At 36.5% G+C, this 21,188-nt stretch overlaps 1 protein-coding gene across 2 annotated transcripts; it reads right to left on the bottom strand.

Annotated features, from left to right (window-relative positions):
• Positions 1–642: 642 nt before the first annotated feature.
• stat5b (signal transducer and activator of transcription 5b) lies at positions 643–17,672 on the bottom strand. 2 transcript variants are annotated; one of them, XM_043253798.1, is made up of 19 exons: positions 17,537–17,672; positions 14,693–14,828; positions 14,436–14,592; positions 14,206–14,295; positions 13,933–14,107; positions 11,676–11,806; positions 11,382–11,533; positions 9,176–9,331; positions 8,903–9,082; positions 7,937–8,024; positions 7,604–7,726; positions 7,409–7,501; positions 5,529–5,735; positions 4,770–4,864; positions 4,559–4,701; positions 4,289–4,444; positions 3,793–3,850; positions 3,044–3,148; positions 643–2,925 (listed from the first exon to the last, which is right to left on the bottom strand). In XM_043253798.1, the coding sequence occupies exons 2-19, from the start codon at positions 14,818–14,820 to the stop codon at positions 2,802–2,804; spliced, it is 2,361 nt and encodes a 786-aa protein (XP_043109733.1). In that variant the 5' UTR covers positions 14,821–14,828; positions 17,537–17,672; the 3' UTR covers positions 643–2,801. The 2 variants fall into 2 exon arrangements, with proteins under 2 accessions (XP_043109733.1, XP_043109732.1); XM_043253797.1 differs by having other exon boundaries at positions 7,937–8,027.
• Between the last annotated feature and the right edge of the window lie 3,516 nt (positions 17,673–21,188).

Raw genomic sequence — 21,188 nt, forward strand, 5'->3', positions numbered from 1 at the left:
AAATAACTGCTCACGCTGTATCATTTCTGTGTGTACGTGCCTATTTTTTTAAAAACAGACGGTCTGCTAGTGCCAGTGCTATAAAGTTTTGCTGACGTTTTGTTTCTCTCTTCTGCCCCACATACAGCATTGTTTGCATGTACAGAAGTCTAAATTTGTCTCTTCGGCATCCACGATCACATCATTTAAGATACAGCAGGCCTCTACCCAAAGTGCATAAATGTCATAAACTTCAAGCATTTCCCATGCCTGCTCCAATGTCCTCTCCACAACACTATATGCTATATCCACTAACATTTTCAAAAGTCATTATTTTTGTTTGTTTTCATACAAAAAGTGTTCATGTCGCTTCATAAATTTACGTTTGAACTACTGATGGAAGATGTCCATGATGTCCAACAAGCAAATTCAATCTTTAAACGTTATCACACTTGCCAGAAGAACCAGTTTATGTTAATTATCATTATTTCACAGCTCTGACAAATGCTTGAACATGACTGGTCTTGTAGATGGTTATGGTGGTCAAATATTTCTGAATAATGATCACTGTCCATGACAACTTTGTAATCAAAACGACTGATGTGTAACACCTGTTCGCCATTTTTCCACCCTCTCTTCAAAATACAATAACACAAAAGCTCATAACCATGTATTTATAATTTTATTTGTTAGGCAGCCATGTAATAAAAGCGTTAGCATACAGCTAGCCAATCATTACAGTCCAAAAATAAAAATAAAAAATTCCAGGACAATCTCTTTTTCCCCAGGTCCTGTTCATCCCTATGTTAAGTTATTATGACAGGCTGAAATTTATCCCTTACATATAGAACATAATATAATGTTATTTCTAACAATAGGAAAAAGTACAAATATTCAAAAAAATAGATTTTACAGAAAACAATAAGACAGACACTAAAGCCAAGCCATCACATTAGGAACACATTAAAACCATGTTACAGTTGCTCTAAAGACAATTCAAGCTCAATTTATCTGCAACAGTATATTTATAGATAGCACTATTTTAATTATAACCATTTCTTAATATATATATATATATATATAGATGTTTGTTATTTTTCTATATAAAATTCTGTGTCTGCATAGGTACTATTAAACATCTCTTTGATGTGTATTTTCCTGAGATCTTTTCTTGAGGGGAGTGACTTTATCTTGACTAACATTAACTTTTACATTAGTTTTTTTTTTTTTTGGCCCTTTAAAAGACACTTGCTTTGACATCTATAAAATCCATTTTTATACATGCAAAAGGGTTTAAACTGTTTAAAAGCAGAATTTGCCAATAGGGTAAGAAAAATAAACTTCCCAAATAACTCCTGGTATCCAATTTTGGTTCTCAAGTGCACTGATTACCGTTAAAAGAGATATTTACTGGGAGAAAGATGTGAGAAAGAAGTGTCTGAATTTCAGATAAATATATACAATATCTGAGAGGATTTAAAAGTAAGCAAAAGATTTGAAGGCTAACAACAGACTTTGGTGTTTTTACTGGACAAACCTTAGCTGTTTAAGGCACAGGAAGAATGGCTGAGGGAAAAATAGGTATCTGGGGTAGGAGGGAGTCAGTTAATCAGAAAAGGCCAATGTACTGTTTTCAACTGATTGTCACATTTTAAGATAAAACACATATAGATCCACCATAATATGAGAGAAGATGCTGTTTACCCAAGCCATTGGCTGAGCAAATGTTGCTATATGGGGTTGGTGGCAGAGTGATATTTACAAATCTATACAGAGTCACAGTGTTCGCACTTTTGGTGGAATTACTTACTAATAGATAACGGTGTCTCTGCCCATCATGAAGGGAAGGAAAGAATATTTGAACTAAAAAAATATACACTCTTCAACCTTAACCAAAAAGCTAAACATAAAATAAAAAGAGTATTGAAAGAATAGTTTGTTAGAAATAGTTTGTTGAAAATGTAATTTGGTTCAGATAAACAATCCTAAGAAATCAAGACAAATTGTGTCAAATTCCACCCATAGGGGGCAACACAACTAAAAACTAAGTTCTGTAACCGTTTGATAGAGGAAGTGCTCCCAAAAAGATTTAAAATTCAAATCCCAAGTTAAGAAAACAATAATAATAATCACCCAGCAAATTTCATTAGCTAATATCTCAAAGTGTGAATGTCTTGGAACGCATGGATATTGATGTGCTAAATTTATTATATTTTCAATGCTAAGGGATGCTGTAACTTAAGTTGGAGAGAAATAATCTCTCACTAATCTCAACTGGGATAGCCAGGACTGGCAGTTTGGTAGACAATTAAACACACTGGAAAACCAATAGAATCAATTATACAACAGGAAATTCTGTATGTATATGAATGCAATTTCATTGGAGAAGGTGGAAATGGTGGAAAAAATGCAACTGGGCTACATTTTATGCTGGTTATGTTTTCGCAGTCCTGGCAACCCTGAATGTAGCTGTAAAGCATTTCAAGGTGGGAAAACCAAGAAGACTCAAGAACTGAAAGCTCAATCAGAGCTCAATCGAAGTCTTCAGTTAGCCAACTGTGTGACTGGACTTAAAGATTGCAATTGGCAAGCTCTTTACTGGGCCAGTAATGTAGCCACTCATATGCAGCCAAATTTAAGTGTATCACTATCTATTGTTCTTCGGTGGCTAATGATGGGAAATTCTACATCAGACTATATATATAATGCAAAGGCAATTAACGCGTCCAAAAACATAACATTTCACATTTGTTAAGATAAAAATATGGAATGGAACCATTGAGTTTTTGTGTAGTTCTCATAAGAGATCAAAAGGTTAAAGGTCATGACTGTTGTCCACTCCACTGAGTTTCCATAGGTTGACGCAGGAATTCCTCCACCTGTCGGGCCATGTCCATGGTCTCATCCAGATCAAATTCGCCCTCCGTGTCTAACATGGAGTCATTCCTTCAGATGCACACACATACACATACGCCAGTCATGCACTGGGTTTGTTATTGCAGAGATAAACAGTAATAGCATTGTGAAAAAAATAATCACATACAAGTTATTCCTCAGAACTTACATTGATGGATAGATTGTGAAGTTATGGTGTTGACTGACACTGGGTGATGCTGCATGCTCCATGAAGGAATTCCCAGGAGATGGTTCAGGATTGGGTGAAGAAAACCTGGAAAAGAAAAAAACAATTATGCAGGTCATCTGTAGTCAGTTGATATGAATTTGTAATGTTTGTGGTATATTGCAATCTAACATAATTTGTGAATCTAACACATGAAATCACTGAAATCAGTGTCACACATTTTTTGACTTTTAAGACAATATTCATGTAATGTTCCCTTATTTTACATACGAATAAAAATCTGTTCAAATTATTATAAATTGACTAAATTTAAATAATCTATTATTATTAGTGACTATTAACTTAATAAAAAAAACAAAAATATATAGAATCACTTTATAAATAGAACCAAATTATAAACAAAACTGAATTATTTTAATGGCTAAAACAGCAGCTGTGTAATGGGGAAGAAAGAAAGGAAAACAACATGAGCAAATGTTGCTATCGGATTCGGGCTAGTGGATTTATTTACTCACCAAACCTACATACTATAGGCTATTGAATCAATGAGTGAATATCAATCTTTTTAAAAATTGAAAGCTATGGGAATGAGAAAAACTATGCAATATAGCCTATGTGCAATCTGTGTCGAAATTCGGGACCTGATTAAACGTTGTAATTAATGATGCTAATCATTTGGACGAGTTTTTGACTCTTTGTATAATAAATTAAGAGAAGAGAACAATACTCACTCAACCTTCACCACCTGCTTGATCTCTGGTTTTACATATCCATCCCCGACTGCTTTTGCTGAAAAAACAAAATCACATCCATTAAAATTTCCTTTAACACTTTAATCCACAAGACCCACAGTAAGCATGCGTACGTGTTATTAAGCTTGTACTGAACAAAAACACGTTTTGAGATTAACTCTTTAAACATTGACGCTGTCAATTATTAAAGTTCATAATGAAATGAGAGGGAAAAGGAGCATGCAGAACCCAGCTGATGAGCTTAAACTAAACAAAATCATGTTATGAGTGGTTATAAGTTGATTCTGACTAAATTAAAAAACTGACTGGCCTTTGCTTTCATAAGCTCAACTGACATGTATGTGATAGCAATTGCACAAATGACCTACACTGAATTCTAAAAACATTTTCACTGACGTTTGCATCCCTGAAAGTTGGGATACATAATGCTAAGTCATTTGATGACATTTCTGTCTGTAGGAGATAGCATGCATACAGTTTGGAGGTGTGCAGTAACGGGAGAAGACTTCCTCTTTGGGCTGGTTGGGATAGAGAAAGAGCAGATGGTTCAGATCACTGATCCGATCAGCGAGAGAGCGGATGGAAAAATCTTTAGTAGTGAAGGGCATCAGGTTCCACACCATTCGTTCTCCTGCACAATGAAACACAAAAACTCAGAATATGAGTTAATTTTACGCATTTAGATGCACCTTTGGTTGAACCCATCTCAGTGTTGTCTTCTCTAACCATTTACTGTGTTTCTTACCTGCTTTATTCGGGTTTTCTGCCACCCATGCAATGGTGATGCCTCCAATCTCAGAGTCGCTGAAGCGCAGAAGGAATGTACCGTTTGGTTTGGACATCAACATGTCCTGAGCTTGCTGCTTGTTCAGGAAACCCAGAATAGCTCTGCAAAAAAAAACATTTTACTAAATACACTCTTATTAGAGCGTAAAGTTTGCTGAATTAGTCTTTACCCATCATTCCAGTGAGACTTCAGGTGTTTCTTCATAAGCTCAATGACACCATCAAACCACTGCCAGAATGTGAAGTTCCTGCCCGGCAAACTCTCCTGTCAACACAAGAACACCAAAGACCAGATACTGAGACTGAATATGTCAAAGTCAATTCAAATGTTCAGTCACTTTTCTTAGTGTACATTACTGGATGTTTTCAGAAAAAAATGGCTCTCAAGGGAGACAATGTATATAGGATCAGTTGCTGCACACTTGAGAAGACACATTTGCACGACATATTCTGTTTATTTTATAGCATATGGTGTAATTATACACTCCCAAACATCCTGTACTAAATTTTGAGACCATGGACCACAAAACCAGTCATAAGAGTTCACTTGTTTTAAAATTGAGATTTATACATTATATGGAAGCTGAATAAATACGCTTTCCATTGATGTATGATGTAGGGTAGGAAAAGATTTGGCTGAGATAAAAATCTAGAATCTGAGGGTGCAAAAAAACCCTGACCAAATGAAGTTCTTATACCTGTTCTACTTATGACTTATGGTTTTGTGGTCCAGGGTCACATATTACATGTCTAGTATTTAATGCATGCCTCTAAAATGCAATTCTTTTAAGTTAATCTCTTCTTTATTTGTGTGTAGCAACATCCTCTTTTAGAGTCTCACAATGCCAGAATGATGTTCAGGTTGATTTGCCAACCACTAAAAAGAAACAACTGAAAGAAGTTTATCTTTAGGTAATACTGATTGTTACCCTATTAAACTGAGACCAGGTGATGGTCATGTTGCAGTAGTCCTCAGGGTTGTTGCTGGAACTGCTGAAGGCTTTCTGAGCGAGGAATACCAGATTGTCTTCTGACAGGCCTCTATCACTCTGAACCTCCGATTTATATTTCATGTTTAAAGCCTCACACAGCTGTGGCCAAAGGACTTTATCAGGTACCACAAACGGCACACGACCCTAAGGAAAAATCATGTGTAACCTAATTAGCATTACTTCATTACTATATAACTTCTGTGAATGTTGTAGAACAATGCAAGCACAAAAACAAATTCAGGACATTGTTGCAATTTGGTTGCGTAAAAATAATTTAAACATTCTGGAACCTGTTACGGGAGTGACACATACTCCAATTTCAGTCAAGCAACAATAGTGAAGACAATAAATGAGACTGAGGCGTTACTTTTCACACTTTTCATGTTACCTCTGGGAGGTATTATCAGGAGACATGGTGTAAGCTTTCACTGCTATGCTGATGATACTCAGCTCTATATTTCTTCGCGGCCCAGTGATACACACCAAATTGAGAAACTCACAGAATGCATAATCAAAAAAAAAAACTTCTTAACGCTAAATTCTGAAAAAACTAAAGTGCTAATTATTGGACCTAAAAATGTAATAATCACTTAGGAACCTAGGTGTGCTGTTTGATACCAATCTCTCCATCTCAACAATATATCCAAATTCTAAACTATGCTTTCAACATCAAATCCAGAAATGTTAATTCATGCGTTTATGACCTTGAGGTTAGATTATTGTAATGCTTTATTGAGTGGTTGTTCTGCAAACTTGATAAACTTCAGCTGATCCAAAACGCAGCTAGAGTCCTTACTAGAACTAGGAAGTATGATCATATTCACACGGTTCTGTCAAAACTGTTTGTGCTTTGATGCAACCTGTGTTGTTAAAAGCGCTATATAAATAAAAATGATTGATTGATTGATTGAAAACTGCATTGGCTCCCTATCAAACATTGGACAGATTTGAAAATCTTGTTATTACTTATAAATCCCTGAATGGTTTAGCTACTCAATTCTTAAAGCAAGCTCTTATCACATTATAGTCCTGCACGTCCTCAATTCTTTGGCCATTTGATATTACCTAAAATACCAAAATCGAATGCGGGTGGAATATCCTTTTGCATTAATTAGATCAGCCAGAACCAAGAAAACTCATAAAACACAATTTACTCATTTACATTGTAAAAAGAATAGCATCTACGCTAATATTAGTCTTTCTTATTCTGTTTCTCAGTTCGTATCCAGATCAGATGGTGGATCAGCACCCAGAGATGACATTCTTCGGAGACCAAAACACCTAGATAATCGGACAGATTACAGGAACCAGACGTGCACACACACACACACACACACTATAGATCCATTGCACAATCTGACCTAGCTGCGTTTAAAATTGAACTGGAAATTAAGGGCTAGGCATTCGGCCAGAGAAGAACTGGCCCCAAGTGAGCCTGGTTTCTCCCAAGGTTTTTTTTTCTTCATTCTATCACGCATAGGGTTTCGGTTCATTGCCACTGTCGCCTCTGGCTTACTTAGTTAGGGCACTTAATTTCTAGTGATTATCGATGATTTGATTACAGAGACCGTCTCTGCATTTAATAACAAACTGTTCAATCTTGTCATTATACATCCCTATCATTATATTCTCCTATTTGATACTGTTCAATGCTTTGATACAATTTGTATTGTTAAAAGCATTATATTAAAAAAAGTGATTGATTAAATAAATGAAGTCGCCTCAAAACAACATTATAAATGCATTTGATCTACAAGCTGAGAACAGTGCATTTTGTTAAAATATGCCAAAAATATGTAAATGATGTGTTCACTAACTGGCTCAGAGAAAGCATTATCCCACAGTACTGTCGCTGTAGCATTATTGTCTTGACTCCCATGAACGATGACCACAACAGGCAGGGATAATGTCTGAATAAAAGAAAGAAGCAATAAAGCACAAATTTGCCAAAAATAAAACACAGCAAATGGGAATGACTTTGAGAAGATTTGTGTTTAAGTGTAATGCTTCACCTTTACGTGAAACACAAGTTCATTGCCTCCCACACTGAACTGAGACTCAAACAGAACCGTAAACTTCTCTTCAGTCACTGACTCTGCCCCACGGCGGTCTGACCTCTTTATACGTTTCAGAGACTACAAACAAGAGGTAAAGTCAGTCATTCCAAATCAAATAACATACATAAAATTAAAAAAAATTATATATATATATATATATATATATATATATATATATATATATATATATATATATATATATAAAAACACTCACTAGGCCATGAATGATTAACAAACTTTCTCTCTGTTGGATTAAAAAAAAAAGGTGAACATTTAGGCACAATTTACCATGGTCCTGAAGTGTGCGCTCAGGGTGCCAGTGGTTTGGTGGTACTCCATCACACAGTTGTTGTTCAGAATCTCTCCGCTACTGTCACTTCAGTGTAAATAGAGGAAAAACAGGCATGTCACTTTTTACTGTCATTCAAAAACACATGCAGCAACAAAAGCTACAGGTCTTTGTGGTGATGTACATGAATCACTGCAAAACATCAAGTACATCATAAACACCAATGTCAACAATTATATAGACCTGCACTTTTTCAGGTGCCCACCTATTAATTACTTAATGCACTTGACAATAACATGACATGATTACTCTGAGCTGTTGAAAAGGTCCAGTGCGTTTTAATTAGGTCTTCAATATAAATATGAGCTATATGAACATCTTAGACCATTGCGCCTCACAGCTTTTTCAACACATTGCGCTTCTCCTTTAATCAGGAGGCAAGTCTGTAATTGGATAGCCTACTATGCGCATCTCATGTACACAAGAGCAAACAATTTTGTTATGTAATGTTAGTTCAATTGTGAGTGAAAGCTGTGCTCCTCTCATTCCATCGATAAACAAAGTCATTGACACGAAAGTGATATCATCCGACATGGTGCAGCAGAACTTTAAGCCCTGAAGGTCCTGAATGCATAACAATTTTACATTTTGTACTTTTCCCCTTAACTTAGTTGCCGAATTGTCTGGTGACTGAAAACGTTCATTTCAAACCTTGATTATAAGAGGTGCCTTCTGTTCTTGACACAGGGAGCAAAGGTCCCTAGTGTTATAAAATAAAGTAAAAAGTAAAAGTAAAAAGTCTCTTCCATGTTTTATGTTTTATTCAAAGCCAGATGTGTCCAACATGTCAGTTGCTTGTTTTTTATTTCTGTACTTTCTGTAGAAAAATGAGTTGCTGCTGTCTCAGTCTTATTTGAGTAGGGCAGAGTGAGGGTTTATATGAAAGCAGTGTTTTGTAACCTTACTTGCGGGTGTTTTCATTCTTTAGCAAGGCCTTGGCCTGCTGTTCGCTGATGATGGTGGCTTTAACCTGTGGAGGATTCATGTGGACATTGAGTTTCCCTCCGACCAGCAAGCGAACCGTTGCCGAAAATTTGGTTTGAGTCTTCAGCACTTGAGGAGGCTGTTTCTCAATTATAAATGTGCTGCAGAGAGACCAGAAGCAAAGAAACTGCTAAAAATCTCTCTTCTCTGAATGAAACAATAGTAACCAATGATGGCAATGACTAAGTGCACACCTGGTGACGAGTGCCGAAATGATGTCTGTGATAGTAGCGTTTAGTTCAGTGAGCAGTTCCTCTGTGGGTCCGGGAATGGGCAGCTGCTGTGTCAGGTGTTCAACTCTGCGAATCTGCTGTCTGTTTTGCCAGATCATATCCGCCAACTTCTCACACCTGCATTCATAAAACAAAAACTTTATTTTATGAATGTACTGTACAATCAACAGAAGTTGCAAGTTGCATAAGACATTTGCAACTTGCAGCTTGCATAAGACATATGTTACACGTCTATCACTTTTTAAATTGGTGGTCAATATGTTGTGTGGCAACCATGTGCTTTAAGTACTACAGTGCATCCTCCTGAACCTGATTAGCCCCACTTATTCACCAAGGCATTTGCAAGGTCTTGACCTTAGTTTCCTGCCTTGTATAAATAGACCGTGACTGTTCCACAGGTGTATGTGGAATAATTGATTACTGTTAATTGACCAAGCATGAAAAACACTTCCAATAAAGATCTGTAAAGGTAGCATTTTGCTAGCATTTATACATGTATGTAGAATAAGTGCCAGGTCGATATATCGTTTTCCTCATTATAGCAGCCACTATGCACCGATATATCGCTATCTGTGAATATGCAGCCGATGTGGCACCAATTAGAAATTTCTTTACCAGAACAGATATACCTTCAGGTCATTGTAGTGTAGAGATGCGCGGATGAGTTTAAACTTCACCTAAACCTAAGTTTTGCATAATAATATAATGAATTGATAGTTAATTTTTAATAGCAGATGCTAAAGCTAATCTGCGCATCTGCGGCACATCATTGGAAATGATGAATATTAAATTGGAAAAAGACCAATTTAATCGTGCTTAAATACGAATTCTCGCGTTCTGCGTATTAATTTTATTTATCATTACCTCCATTACATGTTTTTGTTGCGTCATTAAAAGTGTTTGATCACCACATTTCAGTTACCATTTCTAAACATGTGTTTATGTGTGTGTGTGTATGTACATTCTATTTATGTATATACTGTAATCAATATATACACATAGGAAGTGCGTCCAAACTTTTGTCTGGTACTATACTACAATATACACATAAAGAATATCAATTGATATGTCAATATCTGCCTTTTTTTTAGTCCCTAATAATGATAATCAACCATATCGGTCAGGTTGTATTTAGAATGTTAAATTTCATTTTATTAACCATTAAAGACCTAGAAAATTTTCACTCCTGCTCTTTTCTCTTTTTTTAAGACCTTGATAAGTTTAAGTCTAGCTACCTTAAATTCCCCAATTTTGCTTCTGTTGTTTTTTAAGAATAAATTTCCAGAATTGTAAGGAAAAAAATCAAGCAACAACTGGGTGTTTTTACTGTAAACGCAAATAGATTTTTTTTCATTACAAACATTGAATCTGGGCATTTTAAACTTTCCTAATAAATTTTGGTTTTCATATAACATTCCCCAAGCAGGTATTAGCCAAGTTATAGCCATATTGTTATAGCCACTTTTCAGTGAAAAACAGGTCTATGGTCTATTTAATTTACTTATACAGACGTATTAAGAAAAAGAAATGCAAACAGTTTTTATAAAATACAAAAGAAAAGTCACAGTCAAAACAATAGTGACATTTATTTTACAATTTGTCTTCTGAAACATGAATTATGTCAAAGTACTCTGTTGTGCGTTTTTCTGTGCTTTTTCAGAGAGTTCTCTCATGTTATTTTTTGTTTTCATGCACGCCTGACACACTTTACTTTCATTGTGCGCTTGCTAAATCTTCCAACAAAAACATGCTAAAAGACCAACAAAAAGTGTTTTTTTATCTGAATGTGGGACATGGGGGTTGGACTAAGTGTCAGTAATTGTTCCTGTTTGGCTGAGAGAAACAAAATGCATTGGATGCTATTGAAAAATCAATGTTGTTAAAATGTGATGACGTAATCACATATGCTACAGAGCCCATGAATATCCAAATGAGACAAAATATCTCAGAAAAGCTGAGAATCTTACATTCAGCTGCAACTTTTTAATCAGAAACTATACAGATTTCCACCTTGTTATGTAGTTGATAGAAACCATTTAAGCTGCCTTTTATGTATGGTTTGAAACAGGCCTTAGAGTTCTTGCCAAGGTAAATCATATTAATTGTTGAAGGTTATGGAAGGTTATGGAAAGTGGCCATGCCCTGTGTGTATGCTGTGCATCAGTACCAAGCTTGCAGTATGTCCAATCCTCCCTCTGATGGTCCTCCATTGCCTGCGAGCTGCTGTCGTCTCTTCCACTGAATCAGTTCATCATCTACGATCACGGTTTGCTGTTTCCTCAACAGAGCTAGAGTCCTCTGATGCTTCTCTGCCAATTCCTGTGCACAAACACACATTAAATTATTTAACCATTGGAGAATATGATGGAAAATATTGCTTCTGGTTTCCACAAAATGTTTGTTACTGGTTTCTCATTGTCATAAGGAAAAACAAATTGTGTATCATGTGGATTTGGTGTACCTGTCTGTATTTTTGTAATGTGTTGGCCTCTCGTGTGAGCCAGGCCTCTAGAGTGGACTTCCTGCTCTGCAGACCCGATTCTCTCTGAACACGCTCAGCTGGAGGAATGCTGGTCAAACTACTCAACTGAGCTATACAACAAAGAGAAAACTTGAATTAATTAAAAACACAGTTCAATGACTCATTACTAATAAGCAAAATTTGGCATGTTTTTGCCATTTATTTCAGAATGACTCATTTTGCTTGAGTTCAAAATGTTCAAAACTGGCGCACTGTGATTTGACTTTAAAAAGATGATTTTTTTCCCCACATTGAACATTAAAATGCACACCAATCAGACATGCGTTTCCCAAATGCTTTGTTAGCCAACTCATAATTGATTGAAAGTACTAACAACGTTCAATGTTTTAGCTTTAGCAAAACCAAGAAGCCAATGAACATTCACAGTAGGGCTGGGCGGTATGACCAAAATTTTATTTCACGGTATGAGAAATTTTATTTCACGGTAACGATATCTTTCACGATATAGTTTTTTAAATGGGTAGTTTTTCCAAAAAATGTACAAAAGGGCCTTATATAATAAATAAGTTTGAATATTTAAGAAAAGAAAAGGACTTGATCTTATTTGATCATTTTGTATTTTATTTTTAACCTTATAAATATAGTAAACAAAATATGATGTGGACAAATTTTTCTAAAGTAACATCTCACAGATATAAAATATATCTCAAGTAAATAACAGGAAAAGAAAACTTAAATATGAAAATATAAATATGTAAACACTTTAAGGAAATATCAAACAGTTTTTTCCTTCAAAAATACAAAATATAAACAATTACAATTCTTTTATGAAAAAATTGAAAGTGATCACTTCTTGTTGAAAATATGAAGTAAAAAAAAATTTGTAAAAGTATTCAACATTAAAAGTAATAAAAGTATTCAACATTACTGAGCTCCTGTTCAATTCTCAGTCGGCATTCTCTGTACGTTGTTGGCAACGCAACTTTGCTAAAGTGCTTGCGGCTCGGCATTACATAGCGCGGATCAAGGGTTTTGATTAGGTCTCGAAAACCCTTCTTTTCCACAGTGTAAACTGGTGGACATGTCTTTGCAAATAAGCATCGTAATTGCATGGGTTATTTCTTTCCATCGTTTTGAGCTTTTTCCATACGGCACGGCTTTGGTAAAAGACAAAGTGGTTTAAACCTGAGGTAAATTTTTCTTTTGGCTTACGGGGCCGCTTGCTTGCATCTTTTAGCTTTGTGGTGGGTGTTTTTTTAAGGTGGTAAAACAGATTGCTTGTGCTACGCTGCTAGGAGTACATTAGCATGACACAGTTAGCAAATCACGTTTTTTCTGCTCAATTATCAGATTTTGCAAACCCGAACCAAGTCCACACAACAGACGTTGCACCTCTTTTAATGACGAGTTCTCTGTTCGTTTCTCCTTTTCCATGTTTCACAACCTCCCAGCGTATCCTTCAGTCTTGCATTCAGCGGTTTGACCGGTCTCAGCCTCACGCTTGCTGCGCGTATGTTGGCCACGCCCACTTATTTACATTTCGCGGTATACACGGAATAAAAAAATCTTTTACGGTACACATTTCATTCCGCGGTAACGATATATACCGTCATACCGCCCAGCCCTAATTCACAGCAACTCAAAAGCTGTATGGTTGATCCCATATTTGTTACACAAGCATTCTGTAAAAATTATGATGTACTGAATGACTAAACCACACATATAGCCTGACAGAGCAAAGTTTACCCTCAAGTACATTCTGCATATAAATGTTAAAAACTAAGATATAATGTTCTGTTTCTGTGTAAATTAACTTTAATGGTGTTATATTAATTATGATCTTGAATTGAATAATTAGCAGTATTCTTACTCCACCACCTCTGTGTCACACCATTAATGACAGTCCCATAATGCTGAACCAACACTGTTCCAACAACAGAAGTGCAAACATGTCAGCACAATTTTGGGAAACAGAAGTAACTTGCTAATCAATATGCATCATACTGCAACATTTTCGCACTCCAGAGTGGCTACAGGATCAACATGTGACTCATTAAATTAAATGTGTGTTAATGCATCATTAAATTAATTTAGCCATTATACTGCTATTACTTGCTGAGTCACCAAAAACATGTTATTTTCTTTTTTGTAGACATCAAAGGTCTGTCATATTTTGACAAGGTTCTGTTGATTGGCTTTCCAGGCAATCAGAATCAGACTAAGTATATATTCATACCCTGTATCCTTAAGCTCTCCTGGTACTGAATGATGAAGTATTCTTGACTGTGCTGCAGCTTGCGAAGGTCGTTCTCAGTGTCCTGAGTCATAACACGTAGCTCCTCAAATGTCTGGTTGATCTGCTGATATCTCTGAGGGGTGCCATCAACTGGACCTGACCCTGGGCTGCTGGTCTGTTTGCCACAAACAGACAAGATATCACTTGATCAAAATTCAATCATGACATCCTCAGTCTAAATAAACAACCAAAGAAGCTGCAAGTGTAACTTACGTTGGATGCTTCCTGTACAAGTCTTTGCTCAGTGTACAGGATGTGTTTAACACACCGCACAAGCTCCAGAGGGCAGGGGTCATACGAACTCTACAAAAAACAGGATCATCATGGGTGTGAACAGATTTAAAGCTGAATATACAACATTAGCATAAACATTACCATCAGCACCAATTTTCAGTGTTAAGAGCATTTCAGGTTATTTTGACTGATTAGATTTTTTTTCTTACCTTCAGCTGCGTTGCATAATGGCCCAGTTTAATTTTCAGCAGGAAACCATCTTCACCCATCTGATGCTCTGCCTTCCTCTGCAGCTCCTGGATCAGACCATCCAGCAGACGCTTTGCTTTAAACTCGTCTTGCTGGTTCTCCAGGTCGATGGCATCCCTGCACATGATAAACACTCTTCAGACCATTTTATGCCATGCTGTAATAGCAAACAGCCTTTATTGCAGATATGAGATGCTAGTGGAGCAAAAAAGCTCACCACAGCTGAGCTTCCAGCCACTGTGCCAGGTAGTGGCGCACCTCGATGGGGAAGTGCTGCCCATAGAGAGACTGCATCTGATGCAGGGCATCCCCCTGCAGCTGCTGTGCCTGAATCCACAGCGCCATACCTGGCTCTGAATGAATAGAAGAAGATGTAACTTCAAGAATGATATGAAAACTGTGTGCCACAATGAAATGTGCTTAAGAATTTTCATTTCGCTTAATCCCTAATATATAATCTAACATAATATAATATTAATATTACATTATATTATATATATATATATGTGTGTGTGTGTGTGTATATATATATATATATATATATATATATATATATATATATATATATATATATATAATGTATACATATCATCATTATTTGTTCTTCAGACATTCATTCCTCTTAAAAAGGCATTACATTTTTGGTAATTGATTCCACATTTGTTTTTTTTAAATACTGATTTATTTATTTATTCTGAATGATTTACTCCTGGAGCCATATTGAAATGACAATATTAAACTGCCATTTTGACCACTCGCTAAAAAGAAGTGGACACTTTATGACATAAAATCCATCAGTCATGTGATTTTGAGAACATTTATATATCTTTAAAAAAGGCATCTGCTAACATATGGCTAAACAGGACTGTAGTGGTCACAATGAACATCACACAAAGCAGAAAAACCTATTCTAAGCTATTCTAACAGAATACTATAGAATCTGTGACGTGTCACTCATATAGTTTTGAATGAGGTAAAATGCAATGCTCAATTTGGCCACTCAATCTCAGGAAGCCCTGCCTTCTGAATGAAAGAGACAATCACTAATCAGTTAAGTAAGTCCAGGTTGCTATAGAAATAGTCCACATTCTGAGAAGCTTGGGCACTGACTGATCTAGCCTAAAAATGTACTTTTCATAACACTGTTTAAGCAGAAGAAACAACATTTATGACACAGTTGTAAAATTTCTTTGGCTATTTCAAATATGGAATTTAATCATAAGTTTTTTTTGATGAATACTGAGCTCTCTGACACTCCCATAGACAGCAAGGATCCTAATACGATCATGGAAAGGAAGCGTATCGAGCACATGGTTAAAATAATCTATCTGACATCAGTGCTTCAGCCGTATTTTTCCAAAGCTACGAAAATACTTTTTGTGCACAAAGAAAACAAAATCCTCCACATCACCATATAATGCTATTTTGGATAGTCTCACATGCGCAAACAATATATGTGTATATCTGTGTATGGTTGCAAAACAGAACAGCTTTCTTTATGTAACCTATGTGAAACTCTCCAAAATGATGTTATAGGATGATGCGGAGGAGACAAATTGTTGAACAAAGTTGTTTTTTTTTTTTGGATGAGTAATCCATGTGACATCCAGTGTTGGGTAAGTTACTCTAAATGTATTTAGCACACTTGAGCGTACTAGTGTATGAAAAATAGTTTCAAGTGTGGAGATAAAATACTCAAGAGAGTATTTTAAAAGCACATTTTAGTTCATATTCATTTTGTTTCAAAATAGAACAGTTGAGTACACTTAGATGATCTTAAGTTTATCTTAAGAATTTTATTTTAGTATATTAAGTACAAAATTAGTGAGCGAAAATAGAGCACTTTTTCTTGCGCACAAAACGTATTCTTGTAGCTTTGTAAAATTACAGCTGAAGCACTGATGTCACATGGATTATTTTAACAATGTACTTTATACATTTCTGATCCTTGTGTTAGGATCCTTGCTGTCTATGGGAGGGTCAGAGAGCTATCAGTATTCTTCAAAAATATCTTTACTTGTGTTCCAAAGATGAAAAAAAGGCCTTAAAGGTTTAGAACCACATGAGGGTGATTAATTAATAACAAAACTTTCATTTCTGGGTAAACTATCCCTTTAAATTCTTACTGCAGTCACAACATGGAGGACAAGATCACAGCAACGTCCATTTCATGCCGACTTGAAAACTAGATAGAATCATCGCATAAAAAAATGTCTCATCAGTAACAATGCTTTTTAAATTACAGTATTTATTCTATGAAAATGTTGACACAATACAAGTAGTATATTGTTCAAAAAGCATTCACGTTAAGCGTACAAAAAAAACAAAACAGTACGATATCCAAAATGCTGCATGTGCCCACACATGCTAAAGAGCATCAAGGTATTTTCGATGAAGCACGTAAAGTAGTGCTGTAGTTTTACCATTACTGTACCATAGTAAATCACGATACTGTTTCTATGGGTAGGACGCCAAAACTGATATTTAGGTAGCTAGCTTTTTTGAGATACACTTAAGTAAGCTAATATAATATTATTTTTCATTTTAAAAACGTGTTTGTATTCCAGTTTTTGAACCAGGCTATACAACATTAGCATACACAAACATTAGCATCAACACAAACTTGTTGCTTTAAACTCAAGAAGTGAGTTAGCTCTAATACTACAGGTAAACTAAAATGAAACACTACCGAAATCGTGTTTTACAGTATGAAACCTTTATACGTTACACATTTATTTTCAGACGATGAATTTGACGGCTCGTGAAATGTTTAGTTAGCATTAGCACTAGCAGCTAGCACTAGCTCGACCCTAGGGATAAAACATACAAACATACGTGTTTAAAAAGTTAGCACTTACATTTGACAGTTTAACTGTGACACAAAATCATATACACCTTTTTTTGTGGATAGATACATAATACATTATCACTCACTGGAACGGTTAACGTCTGCTAAGCTAACGTTAACTAGTAAATGTACTTTATGGTTTCATGCAGAGCTGCCTGAAACTAGTCACATAAAGAACAACTAAATAATAAAGATGATAAAACATGTGCTCACAGCATTAACGGAGACCTGCAGCAGAATGACTTGATTATTTGTAGCCGTTAAACGTTTGACAGGGTTTATCCATCCATGAGCTCAACTGTACAAAAACACCACAGCAAATGTGAGCTAAACACATCTACACTGACACCTGCTGACAACCACAATCTATTATTTTGATTGTGAAATACCTGTATGGTTTCTTTTGTGCAAAACAATTTTTTAAAGAATGTTGGTTAAAAGTTTGTGCTAATTGTACAGACATTTAATATGAACACAGGAGATTTGTAATTTTGTACAATTTATTTGTCATTTAGGGTATCATTATGTACATTAACAATGATTTAAAGACCAATATGACAGTTGCCAACTTTGTTAGGCTGAAGTTTTTTGTTTTTATTTTTGATGACATGCGCTGAATCAATTGTACACACCCCTATTAGAGGTTTTAAGGATCCAACAACTAATATCTAATACTGCAAAGACAATACTAAATCAAAAATTGTTTTAAAATGTGACCATTTATTAAACTTTTACACATTACAAAAACAAAATCTTTAAAATAATGCTTGGTACATATGTTTTGTGTGTTTTATGACTAATATAATATTGTCAGAATATGGAGCTCATAGTGAAGGAGGGGCCTTTAGTCAGGACTTCTTTTTTTTTAGCATAACAGACTACTAACATAAAATGCATAGAATTTTCAGTTAGAATTGATGTTATATACTGCTTAACCTAAAGTAAAAGTTTTTACTGTAAAAAGCAAAACATTATACAAAGCAATACAATAAATGTACCATATTTGAAACTGACACTAACATGATTTAAAAAAATTATCAAGCAAACCTAAGTTGTTTATTTTCAAATGTAACGAACAGTATGAATGTTTGGAATGATACTAAAAAGGTCTTTTACTTGCTAATATGAATTTAAATCAGACTGTGGCGGAGCGCTGGGAGATTAAAGATGTATCATGACTACACCACCCCGAGTCTAGTTCAGGGACCATTAGTAAATAGAAGTATTTTAGGCAACACAGGTGTTTCCACAAAGAATTGGCAAGAGACGTAGATAAAAGAATCAATAATTTTATTAACTTAAAAGGATGTGTTACCAAAACAAAACAAAAATTGTCGCAGTTTTTAAGATCTCAAATCCACACTTCACAACGTGGAACAATGGCAACCTGTATCAGAGGATGTTATGAGATCAAGGCACAGGAACAGAGGCTTGGCAGCAGGGCACAATCGGCCTTACACAGCAACACACCCTTCACCTATACCTGTGACACACACACACACACACTTTCGACCACTCGTGAGAACACCAACACCCGGAATCCGCCCCTGCATTCAGCTCCTGTAATAAAGTAAATCTCAGGTTACATACAACAATCACTAATCACAGATATTGCAAAAGAATTGCCCAACCCCATAATTTACAATTATAAATACTAAACTCTACCACAATACAACAAAAAGAAAATTGCTACAGAAAAAAAAACAAAAAACACACAACCTCAAGAAAACACAGTTCACACTGAACATCCAAATAAATACATCAAAAGAAAATAATTAAAAATGAAATGCGTGTAACCCAAAGAGCGTGCATACACACACACACAATGTAATTGAAAAAAATTAATTAACCAAAACAAAGCAACAGTCTCTCCAGATCATTGTTCCCACTCAGCACTGACAGAGGCAAACTAGCAGCATCATACACTATTTAATCTGTCTGCAATAAACTTACAATTTATAACGAGCAGACATGTCAGTGAATATCAATAGTAGAAAATATGAATCACTGTATTAAAATTTACAAACACCTACCGTACTGTTAGTACCGACCTCCCATCAAACAGCAGGCAATGGATATGCTGGGGCAGCCGGGTTTGTTCAGTCTAATTAAACAAATGAGTTGGACAAAGGGACCGAATGCCTCCAAATGTCAGGTGGGCACCTGTATCAGTGTTAGTCAGTCTTGCTTTACAGTTGAATTATAAAAAAAACAAACAAAAAAAAAAACACAAAACACCACTACAACACAAACAAGATTAACACAACCTGATCATGCATACCTTACCTGCAATGGGCAACCTAAGTCAAATGCTAGCATGGGGATAATTTCAACCTGTCTGTCTATACAGAGAGTACACCATGAGCTTTAACACACAGAAAACAATTCTGCCAAGTTATAGCACATACCTGGATGACGACTAAATATGACGCAGCATGCAAGGGAGTGTGCCTCAACCCCCAGTTTATATAGTGCCCTGTCCAATGATAGGACAATTACTGAGCAACCAGGAAACCAGGGGAGAGCAGGGAAAAAAATAAATAAATAAAAAATTCACTATGACCTGCCACAATCCAACCCCGCAGGAACTTACTATTCACATCCAGGGCCTGATCCTTACCAAAATTGCCCTGGATGTCCCCTCAGGCAATACCCCATCATTACCCACCACACCTACATACCGTGGGAAGTGGTGAATATTGGAATGTTGCCCAGCCGTAGCTCACCTAGACCGTTGCAATTGCACTTCATCTGGCAAACTGGTCTAACTGGTCTAACTTGTCCTCTAGGGGTTGAGCTAACGTAGCGGAGACTCCCCACCCCCTACTAGTTGAGGACCCTGCACATACTGGGTAAACAGACATCAGCACCTGGAGGAGTCTCTGAAACCAGAAGAAAATCTCCCTGCTTTAACCCCTATGCCAGCAAATGCCCCATAAAACTGGAGGGAATTGGCTGGACATCTTTAGCAGACTAGCAGTGTTCACACTCCCTACACCAATGGTCCACCTCCCCGTTCAATGCCCTGGTGCCCATCTCAAATCTCTTCCCTCAACACAAGGCGTAGAAGTACATAGAATTTCCCCTCCCATTAGGGTGGAAGACCCAATGGTACAAAACCCCATCACGGTCTACCAAGAGGTCCCACTGATGGAGCACAGTCAAGCCCTTTGACAGTAGTCGACATTCATCAAAGCTGGGAAACATCTTGAGCCTCCAAAAATACAGGACCCTACCAATATCTGGGTCAGACTCTTGTAACACCCTCAAATCAGCTGCAGAGTGGCTTGGAAAATCCTTAAGTGCTGTTTGGTTAACCCAATATACTGGTTTCACTCCTGCTGCTAGTTGAATGGATGCAGGAACCAAGCTGCCCCACCCCATTTGGGTCTGCCAGGGGCTGTTTTGGGCCTATCCCCCTCAGTGACTGGAACTTGGTTATAGCCGATGGCCAAATCCAAAGTGGAAAACCAGCAGGCCTCTGTCAGTGCATCTAGCATCTCCTCAATGCGGGGCAGCGGGAACGTGTCCTTCCTAGTCTTTGTATTCAACTGATGGTAGTCCATGCACATGCATAGGCTACCTGTTTTTTATCAGTACAATAGAAGACACATAAGGACTACAGCTTTCACTAATTATCTGGCCTTCCAATAGCTGATTAACATGCATCTTCACCACATCATAGTCTGACAGGGGCAATCACCTATATCGCTGATGGACTGGAACATCATCTGTAAGGGGAATATCATGTGAGATCAGGTTAGTACACCCTAAATCACCATTGTGAGATGAGAAAACTGATAACTCCATAACAGGTTTCTAACTTTATCCTGTTCCTCCATCTGCAAAGCAGATAAATCAGCAG

The sequence above is a fragment of the Puntigrus tetrazona genome, chromosome 12 (assembly GCF_018831695.1).
Source record: "Puntigrus tetrazona isolate hp1 chromosome 12, ASM1883169v1, whole genome shotgun sequence".
NCBI lineage: Eukaryota > Metazoa > Chordata > Actinopteri > Cypriniformes > Cyprinidae > Puntigrus > Puntigrus tetrazona.